General features: G+C 47.2%; 1 protein-coding gene across 2 annotated transcripts; it reads right to left on the bottom strand.

Annotated features, from left to right (window-relative positions):
- Positions 1-797: 797 nt before the first annotated feature.
- Positions 798-12404, bottom strand: Ndufv3 (NADH:ubiquinone oxidoreductase subunit V3). Of its 2 annotated transcripts, XM_021149018.3 has the most exons (4): positions 12247-12404; positions 10816-10939; positions 3697-4800; positions 798-1014 (listed from the first exon to the last, which is right to left on the bottom strand). In XM_021149018.3, exons 1-4 carry the CDS (start codon positions 12292-12294, stop codon positions 872-874), a joined length of 1419 nt encoding a protein of 472 aa, XP_021004677.1. In that variant the 5' UTR covers positions 12295-12404; the 3' UTR covers positions 798-871. The 2 variants fall into 2 exon arrangements, with proteins under 2 accessions (XP_021004677.1, XP_021004676.1); XM_021149017.2 differs by lacking the exon at positions 3697-4800.
- Between the last annotated feature and the right edge of the window lie 245 nt (positions 12405-12649).

Consider the following 12649-nt stretch of genomic DNA (forward strand, 5'->3'; position numbering starts at 1 on the left):
AATTAAGACTCAGGAGCCAGACGCTTAGGTAGCTAGCTCGCTCAGAGAGGCAGAGAAAGCACCCAGCTGGCCATCTTCCTCTGTCCCAGAAGGCATGTCCCTTTCCCACACCAACACAAAAAGCCTTTCAAACTGAATGACTTCCTGTGAGTTTCTGTCCTTCTGACTTCCTTAGTCTCTATGGTACTTTTCTTACTATGCTCACTTCCTGTCAGCTGGTTGTTTGCTCCGCCTCTTGGCCTATGGTTGACTTTATTTATTCCTGCTCCCAATATTCAAGCAGAAAGCTCTTGGATTAAAGGTGTGCGTTAAGGCTGAGCCACAGCACAACTAAAAGCAGGTTTTCCCAGTAAATCTCAGGGTCCGCAGTGTGATCAAATATCCTGCAATTTTTGTGTCATATTTAAATCAGTGTAATGCCTTCCCTGGCTCACTCAGGCTGTGGCTCAGACCTGGCAGTAACTGCTGCCGACCAGTATGAGGCTGAGTGGGCCCGACTTTGCTTTGTTTCTTTCTTTTTATGAATCCCTCTGGCTGGCTGTAGACTGGCAAGTTAAGAGGGGTGTGGTACACAGCCATCCCCAAGTGTGCTCTGAAATAGAACGTCCCTCCGGCCTTGTTAGGAATGATGAGGTTAAACGTCTCTGGGAGCTACGGATTCTAACCTGGAAGAATCTGTGACCACTTCACTGGGGCCCACTGGAGGATGCCACGGAATCACGTAGGCTATACGAGTAATTGGGGTGTCGCTAAGTCATTCTCTGGGAGGTGCGAGGGGAAATAACCACATAGTGAACTTTGGGACTCTGCCTTTTATTCTCACAGGCAAGGATTCATGGGACCCAACATCAGGGTCTACCCTGAGCTGAGCTCAGTGCCGAGGCGACTCTCGTCCCGAAGATGGTTGTGGCAGCCTGAATTTGGAGAGGTCCAGGTTCAGGTCCAGGAAGGTGTAGGTGTTGTAGTCATGGTGCTGCAGGTTCTTGTAGGTGGTGGTGTCAGTCGGCTCGGGCTCTGTGGAGAAAGGTGACAAGACAGCTGTCAGACACACACATTTGTCTGGGGCGCTTAGGAAGCAGAAGTCTCCACACTACCAGTTTATAGTGTGTGAGCATTCTAATTAGAAGACAGGAGACCCTGAGAGCCCTGTATCTTCAAGGGCAATGTAAGAGAGTCACCTGCAATGCGTGCTGAGCCTTATGGTTGAGCATAATCACAAAGCACATGGAGGCAGTGTCACTGTAAAAACTCTAACCTTTGCCGAGATTGTGGCACAGGCCTGCCAGGAGACTCTCTGCTTTTGTTGTTGTTAATAAGATGGCAGAGTCTAACCTCTCGGAGAGGGGACAGGACAAGGCTACTTCGTTTCTTATACAGGATCGGAGCACCTTGCCCGTCCTTTTTGTATTTTTAAGCCCTGGGTTCACACTATGCATTTGGAAGGATCTGGAATTACAGATGGACACAGGAGAGAAATCACATTCTTTTGGATGTCTGTCTATGATGGAAATAAGCACATGCAGATATGAGAAAAACCTGAGTGTTACAATATTGGTGAAAATGTGCACATAAACCCGGAAAGAGCTGTAGCTTTGCCATTTTAACTTTTTGAAAATTGTTACCTTCCAAACCATAGGGGAAAAAAATAGTAATTTCTCCTTTTAGCTTAAATGGGAAAAAATTAAATCTATGTACCTAAGTAATTGATAATCTTAAAACTCAAAGCATGGGACTAAAGCAAAAGGACAGGCTCTTCTGCAACTCAAATGCAACAAGGCAGGAGACGGAGCTAAGCAGTGTAGCTGCAGGGCAAGTCTGTGCGACATCTTCCTGGATCCCTGGGAATCGCTAGGCTTCCCGCCTCAGTTCTACTCACACTGCACAACACAGAAACAAACACCCCACCAACTTAAATACATAGTTCTCTATTCCAAATCCAAAAGCTGTTTCTCTTCATTTAATTTCAAGAAAGGAAGGAAGGAAGGAAGGGAGAAAGGAAGGAAAGAAAGCAAGAAGGACAAAAGGATGTCTTATTAGAGTTGGCATCTTCTCTTCCTCGATGAGCTGACGATCTTCAGTGTGTGGAAGGTGTACCTTCAAAGCCACGGAGTACACAGTTATGGCAGGGCTGGTGAAAACTGATGGGAGCTGGGTGGGTTATAAACTCTATCAATAACAGCCCACCTGTAAGCAAGGAGCTTCGGGCATGGACACTCAGTGAGCCTCAGCTGCCAGCAAAGAGGGCTGGGGATGGAGGAGAGGCAAGTTTTTGTTTCTGCAGTGTTGGAAACTGAGCCCAGGACCTTACTTACTGGTTAAGCCCCATATTAAGCTACATCGGCAGCCCTGTGAGTCGTGGTTGTATCCCCTGAGAGATAACCTAGAAATCCCCATGCCTGTGCGTCCGTGCTAGGTTTAAGATCTCTAGTTGAGTTCAGTTCTGAAAACTGGACCGGGGTCTGAAAGGCAGGTCCCACGGTCTTAGAAGTCTGGCGTGCACTGGTACCTGGTGAATTAGTGAAGGAGGAGAAATGTTAAAGGAAGAAAACATAAATGCTGTAAACATCCTGGAAGAGTGATAGTTAGCACACCATGGTGATGCAAATTAGGTGAGGAGGGGGCGTGGCTGGGAATGACTCGCAGGTGCAGGAAGGCCTTGTTAGCGATGCTGCCATCTTAAGGAGGACTCGGGAACTTCGGATTTTAAATCAAAGAATTCCTGCTTTCTTTTTCTTTTCTTTTCTTTTTTTTTTTTTTCTTTTTTGAGACAGGGTTTCTCTATATAGCCCTGGCTGTCCTGGAATTCACTCTGTAGACCAGGCTAGTCTCAAACTCAGAAATCCATCTGCCTCTGCCTCCTGAGTGCTGGGATTAAAGGTGTGCGCCACCACTGCCCCGCGAGAATTCCTGTTCTTTAGGGAGCTGCTCAGAGAGGTGTCATACATGTGCAAGACCACTTAGTACGATAGGAGTATAGTACCCCTTGAAAAGCCCCTCATTAGAAACTCACAGTAGACGATTATACAGCCCATTGTGCTGGGAAAAGCCCGCAGGTGCTGTCCATGGTCACCTGTCTGGTTTGTTATTGTTGTTGTTTTTAAAAAAGATTTATGTATATGAGTACACCATTGCTCTCTTCAGACACACCAGAAGAGGGTATCAGACCCCACTGCAGATGGTTGTGAACCACCATGTGGTTGCTGGGAATTGAACTCTGGAAGATCAGAAGGCACGGGTCTAGTTCAGTCCACCCGAGGGCTATCACTGCCACGTGACTGCGGCTCCTGATTTTTGAGAGCACCACAAGATTTGTGCTGCTTTCCACTCAGCTGAGTGTCGGGCAAGTTCATGAACTACATGCGTGGAACTACATGCGTGGATACCCTCCAAGGTTATGCGTGGTGATTCTAGACTGTCAGTTTTCATAAATTACGCCGTCTAAGAAAAAGTTAAATGAGGCCAAGTGGTGCATGAGAGATGCCAGCACCTGGGAGTCGGAGGCAAGGGGGGTCAGGATCGCAACGCCAGTGTTAGCTACATAGCGAGTTTGAAATCAGCCTGCGCTACCAGAGACACTGTCAAAAAAAAAGAAAAAGAAAAAAAATACTCCTTTCTAAACACACAGAAACTCAAGAGGGTCTTTAGGATCTATACACCCTAAAGGACAAGGAGAGTCTGAACCAAGGCAAGGTGTACCCTGTGTGTCGGCCGGGGCTTCCTGGGGTGGGACTGCATCAGTGGGCGGGGCTTCGACTGCCACCTGGAACCTCCCCTCCAGCTGTGGTCCAGCGCTCTCTTCAACAGTATCTTTCTCCTGAACAGGAAGTGTCTTCAAATAGCTCACTGGTTTCTGATCTTCCAAGACCTCCTCGACCTGGGAGCCTCCTCCTAGCACCTGCTTCTCTGCGCTTTCTTTTCTGATCAGGGGAGAAGAGGTCTTCCATCCGGGCTCTGGCACTTTTGGTTCCGGATATCTAGCTCCCTTCCTGGGGGCAACGGCTGGCGGATGTTCTGCGCTGGCCTCTCGTATTTGCGTTGTGGGCACTGGCCCACTAGTGGGCCGTGTGGGTACTCTGACTTTCCTGTGGCTGGGTAAGATTCCTTCAGCTTCAAATGGCTTTGTGCTTTCCTTTCCTGTCTTGTCTGGTCTCGGTTTCCCCTGTTGGTGTTCTTCCTTCAAGTTGTGCTCCAACATCTCACTGGACTGTGGCCTGGATGTCATGGGCTTGGACCTGGTTTCTTTGCTGTCTTCTACAGGCTTGGTGGAGGTCCATTTCTTCTTAGGCTGCAGGGTCTTCTCTGGGTAGGTGACATCTGGGGGTGGCTTTTGGACCTTGGCCTTCTCTTTTGCAGAAACTGTGATTTTAGGGGCTCCAGTCGTCAAGGGCCGGGAGGCCTCCGGTTTGGAAGACCCTGTCTTGCCTTTGCTTGCCACTCGGGGAGCATGGTGTGAGTCATGTTCCTCCCCATCAGAGTCTGAATCTGAGGAGCTGGATGAGGAAGATGAAGATGAAGATGAATCATTTGTCACTTTCTGCACGTGCCCCTGAGCCTCTGAGTCAGAACCCCGTGCTTGGGGTGGAGGCATAACTTTCTGAGGAAACGCTACCAAAGTCTTTCTTGACAAATGCTTCGGAAGCCCTTCATCTGTGGGCAGCAGGCTGCCGCCAGGGTGCGGGCCTGCCACAGCCCCACCTGTGTTCTCCACTGATGGGTAACAATTGGGTGGAGGTGAGCTTTTGGACAATGCCGCTGCTGTGTGCGCGGTTAGGAGCTTGCCCCTCTCCTCTGCTCCCACATCTGGGAAACGGCATAAAGAGGAACATTTGTTATTTAAGGAACAACTCAAAGCCACAGACATTTCATTGCGTACCAGCATGTTGTGTTATAACGCTGTCAAGGTAACACAGGTTCCGGGAACCTCCCTGTGCGCTGGGGCAGCATTAGGAGTGAGCAGACTTGCCTCTGAGTGCGACCTTCAAGGAGGGTCTTTCTCACCAACAAGAGCCATAACTGACTCCATTTCTCACGCGCATTGCTTCCCAGAGGACAAGTATTCTTTTTTTTTTTTTTTTTTTTTTTTGGTTTTTCGAGACAGGGTTTCTCTTTATAGCTCTGGCTGTCCTGGAGCTCACTTTGTAGACCAGGCTGGCCTCGAACTCAGAAATCCGCCTGCCTCTGCCTCCCAAGTGCTGGGATTAAAGGCGTGCGCCACCACGCCCGGCTTCCTTTTTTTTTTTTTTTTTTGTTTTTTTTGTTTTTGTTGGAGGACAAGTATTCTTAAATGACCCCACTCAGATTTACATCAGGTCAACCCTAATGCAGACGGCAGATGGATGCTTTCCCTTGACTACTCAGGTTTTACAGATGCGTGGTGTCTTGAAGCGCTAACACCACTTGAATATTAACAAGTTTAGGGTTTGGCCTTCCTGAGCAAAGCATCAGAAGTCTAGACAAGAGTGCCTGGTGCATCCAGTGAGCCATGAGACAAGTCAGTAGGACAGAGGGAGTGGCAATAGCTTTTCATGTAAAGCTGCCCTAAAAAGGAAGAAAAGCCCTCAAAAATCACACAGGTCACGTGGGGACTTCTTCAGCCAAGAAAACAAGTTTTACAAAACCCAAAAGTCTAAAATAATTTAATACCACATATATCACTAGAAACAGATGTTAAACTGCAGAAACAACAACAGCAGAAAGCCCAACAGGATAAATTCTAACCAAAAAACCCTTACATTTCATAGGCATTTATGAAAGAGTGAAATAAAAAAAAAATCACAGTAGAGCTAATTTCGTTGAGTCTTCTCAGTTGTCAATCTTTCTAACCGTACAGATCAGAAGGAAAACACAGGACGAGTTGTGAATGGCTAATTACCCTCTGAGCCGAAGTGGGGCCAAACATTCTCCAGACGAGTAGATGTACAATCCTTAAGACGTACGTGCCGGGCGGTGGTGGCGCACGCCTTTGATCCCAGCACTTGGGAGGCAGAGGCAGGCGAATTTCTGAGTTCGTGGCCAGTCTGGTCTACAAAGTGAGTTCTAGGACAGCTAGGGCTACACAGAGAAACCCTATCTCGAAAAACCAAAAAAAAAAAAAAAAAACAACAAAAAAACAAAACAAAAGACAGGGATACATACATTCTAAAAGCGCCTTCCTCCTCCTCCATGGTAGAATCAGGCCCCTCTCACCCATCTTACCATGGTGTTACCCACACAAGGGGCCAAGAACCCATGATTAACTGGTAGAGTAGGAACTAAGAAAAGTGAAGTTTCCCCAGCCAGAGAAAGAGTGACAGGCACTGTGAAGGGAAGGGAGCAGAGCCAGAGCAGTGGCTGACAGCTGAAACCAGCCTCAGACACCTAGAGTAGGGACTGACAAGGTGACTTGGAACACACAGTTCCAGGCCATCGCTCGCTCGGGAGTATGGCAGAGAGGGGCAGGGGCTCTCAACTGCACAGCCCAGAATTCCCAGCTCCTAAGCTAGCTAGCCCACTGTCTATCTTTTCTTTCTTTCTTTTTAAAAAATATTTATTTATTTATTTTGTGCATATGAGTACACCGCCATTGCTCTCTTCAGACACACCAGAAGAGGGCACCAGACCCCACTACAGATGGTTGTGAGCCACCATGTGGTTGCTGGGAATTGAACTCAGGATCTCTGGAAGATCAGTCAGTGCTCTTAACCATTGAACCATCTCTCCAGTGGTCTCCCCCCCTCCCCCCACTGTCTACACCACTGGTATTTCTCTGAGCTGGACTCTTGCAAATAGGAGATAGCCTGAGGGTTGGGGTGTGGTTCCCCTGGCCAGGTGCAAGCTCAGTACATACAAGGCCCTCAGCTCTAACCCAGCCCTGCATTAAAGCTGGTGTGGTGGCCCATGACTGTGATCCTGGCATTCTAGGGGAGGTAGAGGCAGGAAGGAGGCTCTTAAGTTCAAGGTCACCCTTAGCCACACAGCAAGTCTAAAGCTAGCCTGGGTTACATAAGGCTCTATCTCAAAATTAAAATGAATAAATAAAGCTCTCAGGGGCTGGCAAGATGGCTCAGTGGGTAAGAGCACTGACTGCTCTTCCAAAGGTCCTGAGTTCAAATCCCAGCAACCACATGGTGGCTCACAACCACCCGTAATGAGAGCTGACACCCTCTTCTGGTGTGTCTGGAGACAGCTACAGTGTACTTAGGTATAACAATAAATAAATCTAAAAAAAAAAGCTCTCAGATGGCTACTTTGAATATCAAAATGATGGACTGGCTCTTCCAAGATTTGCTGGATCCAGGGCTTTGGGCATACCAGGCAAGCTACCACCGAGCACTACCTTGGCCCCTTGGGAACTTAGAAGGTTGTAATGAGTTGCAAAGCTGGACTGAGCTATAGCTTAGTGATATAGTGTGTGCTGGGCATATGCAAGGCCCTTGGTTCAACAGCCTTCCTCCCAACACACACACACACACACACACACACACACACACACACACACATACAATAAAAACTCACATTGTAGATTATTTACCTACTAAAACAGAAAGAACATTCCAGACAGGCAGACTAGTCTTTCAAGGAGACTTCACAGTATTTTGGAATGAGAAGGCCTGACAGTTCATCTTCTCATTGGTTACTGGAAGAATTCCAGGAAAAGGCTAACAGAGGAGCCGGTTTTGCTTTTGATGGAGGGGGGTCAGTTTCTGTCCTGCCCTCATCTTCAAGTCTCAGTTGCTACCACTAACCGGCATCCATAATAAGTCTGAATTCACCCCCCGCCCCCTGTAGGTCACAAAAGGTGACTGTGGCCTCCAGGAAGCACTTGGTGTGTGGACATAGGATGTTGCATCCCCTCACAGACTGGCTTTCTTTAACAAACAGCCTACCCCAGACTCCTGCAGCCTCCTCTCAGAGCACAGAAGGGGACCATGGCAGCCTACACACAACCAAGTCCACGAATACTATCTAACAGCGCTAACCGGTTCTCCCTGTGGCAGTGCCATCTCCTCTCAAGACACAACTCAAATTCCTGATTCTCTGGCTGAAAATGAAGAACACAGTCTTCAAGCTTTTGGTCAAAGAAACAAAGGCTACCGTGCAGTGGTCGGACAGGAAAGACAGCTCAGTGTGTAAGAGCAGGTATTGTTCTTGCAGAGGACCCCGGTTCAGTTCCCTGCACCCACGCTGGGTGGCTCACAGTAGATTCAATGCCCCCTTCTGCCCTTTATGGGCACTGCACTCATGTATGCATAGCCACACGATGACATAAACACATACCCAAATAAATAAATAAATAAATAAATAAATAAATAAATAAATAAATAAATAAAGTATAGAAATGATAAAACAAATTGGCAACCCAACGGTTTATGAAACTAACCCAGGAAACAAAGCTCTCTCACAAAGGTACTTTAATCATGCTGGAGAAGTGAGATTACTCAGATTTCTTTCTTTCTTTCTTTTTTTTTTTTGGTTTTTCGAGACAGGGTTTCTCTGTAGCCCTGGCTGTCCTGGAACTTACTTTGTAGACGAGGCTGGCCTGGAACTCAGAAATCTGCCTGCCTCTGCCTCCCGAGTGCTGGGATTAAAGGCGTTCGCCACCATGCCTGGCTAGATCACTCAGATTTCATAGGCTTGGGATTATACATTTGTAAAAAAATAACTAAAAAATTCAGAAGAATCCAGATCCCTCCCCCCCCAGAAGTAAGACAGTAATACTACATGGGCCAGAATGCCAAAGTTGAAGGCAAATCTCTTTGGTGTGACGTGACACTTCAGCTCCTCAGTACTAAGAGGTGTGCAGGGTAATGTGTAAGATGCGTTCACACTATGCTCCTTACACACACACACACACACACACACACACACACACACACCGTGGCTCTGGTTAATATGTCTAACTTCTACTTCCGGCAAAACTACACACTTTTAAACCTGGGCTGGAACCTAAATGGAGAACTATCTTTGGCTTTATAGTCTTTATAAGAGCTACCCCAAAGCAAGGTGTGATGGCTCATACTTGTAATCCCCCTTCCCCCACAGCACCCCAGAGGATTGGAGTTCAAGCCCAACCTATACTACATGACAGAATCTGGGGAAGAAGCAAAACAAAACAAAACAAACTGACAGAAAGCAACGTGCAAACTGCTCAGCCAGTATCTTATAGACCTGTACAATGTGCTCTGGTGACAGGATTCAACAAACAGCAAGGAAACCCAGGCAGGTCTCCATGAAGGGCCTGTGGGAGCATCCTGGTACCAACGTGGAGTGGCAGCTTTCCTGGGGAAGGAAGCTTGTGCTAAGATATGGGAGCCTCCAGAGTAGGACGGAAAATATTGCCCCGGAGGGTGGGTCCTAACGCACTCCCAGTGGCTGGGGATTAAGAGCAGATGCAGAGAGCCCCAGGGGCTCCCAAAGCCACTCTAATTGAGATGGTTTCTAATCCCTGGCACTTCAAGGGAAAACACAGGTCCACATGTGGCTAATTTAGGAGCGTGAGCTTGTACAGAAATTATTTTACATTAGAATATACAAGTGTAATATGCATAAAACAACTTATTTCCGAAGACCATATTCCACCCTGAAGTAAAATGCCATTCACAAAAGTGGATGAGCATGCACTTGGAGTGTGTGTGCACACACCACAGCTTCTACCCCGTAGCACCCAGGGAGGTGGCAAAGCTGCAGGCTCAGATGGCTGCAGAGGGCCAGGAGCTTCCTGGGGATCCAAGGCTAACTCCCCGGCCAGGTTTCCCTTCCCAGGATGACAGCACTTCTATCCACACAGACCCCTGTTCTTATATAGTAGGTTCTTGGGTCCTAAAACCCATGTAGTCTACAATCATGTATCTAGAAGATAAGATTTGGGCTGGAGAGATGGCTTAGCGATTGAGAGCACTGACTGCTCTTCCAAAGGTCCTGAGTTCAATTCACAGCACCAACGTGGTAGCTCACAACCATCTGTAATGGGATCCAATGCCCTCTTTGGGTGTGTCTGAAAACAGCTACAGTGTACGCATATACATAAAATAAATCTTAAAAAAAAAAAAAGCGCCGGGTGTGGTGGCACACGCCTTTAATCCCAGCACTCGGGAGGCAGAGGCAGGTGGATTTCTGAGTTTGAGGCCAGCCTGGTCTACAGAGTGAGTTCCAGGACAGCCGGGGCTACACAGAGAAACCCTGTCTCAAAAAAAAAAAAAAAAAAAAAAGAAAAGAAAAAGAAAAGAAAAGAAAACAAAAAGAGAAAACCCAAAATAAATAAATAAATAAAATAAAGTCTATGTCATATATGGTACACAACTTAGTTAATATTCTTAAAAATGAAGGCCTCTTTCCTTGCTTCCTTTTTCTTCTTCTTTTTTTTTTTTAAAAGATTTTATTTATTTTATGTATATGATGAGTACACTGTTGCTGTCTTCAGACACACCAGAAAAGGGCATCAGATCCCATTACTAATGGTTGTGAGCCACTATGTTGTTGTTGGGATTTGAAGACAACTGTAATGTACTCATATACATAAAATGAATAAATAAACCTTAAAAAAAAGAAATTTAAATTCAATGGACCCAATACACAGACCATAAAAAATAAGCAAGGCATAGGAAATAAAATTATCCTCAGAAGAGAAGCATTTAAATTGCACTGCATTTCATCTTGCCTGGCATGAGGCCATCCTAAGCTGGCATTCAGAGAGAGGAACAAGTGACAGACATCAAAATGATTTTGAAGAGATCTGGACACCAGCTGGGTCCTAGCTGCTGTGTAGCACAGGAGATGTGCTGGCTCCTAATTCCCTCCCCGAGGTCATGACCCCTGAGACTATATTTAACATCTCACCTTTGAGCACACTTTGTGTCTTGGGATGTAGCTCTTTCTCCTTTGCACTCTTCTCTGACTCTGTAGACAGTGTCACTACAGAAACCAGTTCTCCTGGGAACACCCTTGCCTCCAGGAGCACAGCCTGGGGAAAGCAGACAAGCAAAGATACTCACCTGGATAACAGCCATTACAATGTGTTATATATTCATATTCACATGGCACACTTATTACAATGTTCATAACATATGGGAATTATGAATGCTCTGAAAAGTACCCCAAAAGCTGCAAGAAAAATATACCCCAAGTTCCAGGAAAATCATTATTAGCATCTGGGTAAATGAAAACATCCTTATTTCCCTAATCTCTGCAGAAATTTCCCAAAATAGGCACTTGGAAAGTTTTTATTAAAAATAAAGACTTTGCCAGCTTCGTTATACAAAGCTTCAGGATATCTTGGAGAAGAGCCTGGTTCTTTGTTCTGCAGAAACCTGGGGCTCAGGGGTTAGGAGGAGGATGGGAGACAGATGCTGCTGAGAAAAGCTCTTGCTGTCACGTGTCCTGCAAAGCCTCAGTTAGACAGACCCGTGTTAGCATGGAGGAGCCTGTGCTATCATGGGGGAGGGGGGAGGGAAGTGCTGGCCTCTGGATGGCAGCCATCATGCCAGCTGTAACACTCAGGCCTGGATCCTGGATGCAAGGCCCAGTTGGCTCTCCGCCCAAGACTCCTGGGTCTTATACAGGGCAGCCAGTTTACTCTACTGATTATTTCGTTACTCTACAAAATACTATGTTTCTTTTTGCAAAATTATCTCCCTCCACTTAGTAAAGTTGCAGAAACACTATCTACTAGAAAATAGGATGTAGATAATTGCTTCAGAAGTGTTACAATTTGAGAAGAATCTTACTGTAATTCCGCCGGCAACCGCTAAGGTATGTGTTAGATCCTAGGATGCTTCATGCTGGGGAGGGTGCTGGGGGGTGGAGCAAAAGAACAGGAAAACTTCTATTTATACTGATGATTCTCCGCGTGTGTACAAATTACGTGTACCGATACACGCTGGAAAAAAAAATCGCTGGTAGCAATATACCTGAAGGAATAATTAAACAGTGCCCATTTGACGACGGGGGCCCTCTGTCACCTGTATTTTATATTGCTGTGGGCATTTCCTGCTTTGGGGCCGGTTCAATGACAGCTCTTGACAAGCAAGCGCAGGGCCCTAGGTTCCATCCACCGAACCCAACCCAAACAAAATCCAATACTAGTTTTGCAGAGAAAGCCAGGTTTCGTTTTTAAAACAGCCTCGGAGCCTCGGTTTCACTCCTGCAGAGAAAACCCTTCTGTCTGGGTCAGGTGAGCACAGGCCCTAGGACCCCTCTCCCCACCGGGCCCACGGGTGCAGCTAAGGGTCAGGCTAGGGGCCCGGTATGTCCCGCCCGTTCGCCCTTTACCTTCAGAGCCCGGATCCGTCCTCCCCGCAGGAGGAGAGAGACCGCCATGGCACAAATGCCAAGAGCGGAGGTCGCACCTAGGTACGTGACCTACTTGTGCACACGCACCACCCCAGGCTCCGCCCCGCGTCCACGTTCACCAATCGCACACCATGGTGGCCCCAAGCGTTTGCGCGCGCATTCTGGGAGGGCTCCTTAAGGCCACGCCCCTAACTGAGTCCACCAATTCCGGGTTCGGGAAAGCCTGGAGTCCGCCCCTGGGTAGATCCTGCTGAAAGTCCCGCCCCTCCGATTTGGGCCTGCCCACCTTGCCCTGATCTCGCCCTTAACTCTGGTCTGTAACCTACCAAAATTGCACAGCTAGAATCATGTCCTTTGCATTTCTGGTTCGACTTGAGAGACT

The sequence above is a fragment of the Mus caroli genome, unplaced genomic scaffold (genome assembly GCF_978045245.1).
Source record: "Mus caroli unplaced genomic scaffold, Mus_caroli_1 scaffold_18, whole genome shotgun sequence".
In the NCBI taxonomy this organism is placed as follows: Eukaryota; Metazoa; Chordata; class Mammalia; order Rodentia; family Muridae; genus Mus; species Mus caroli.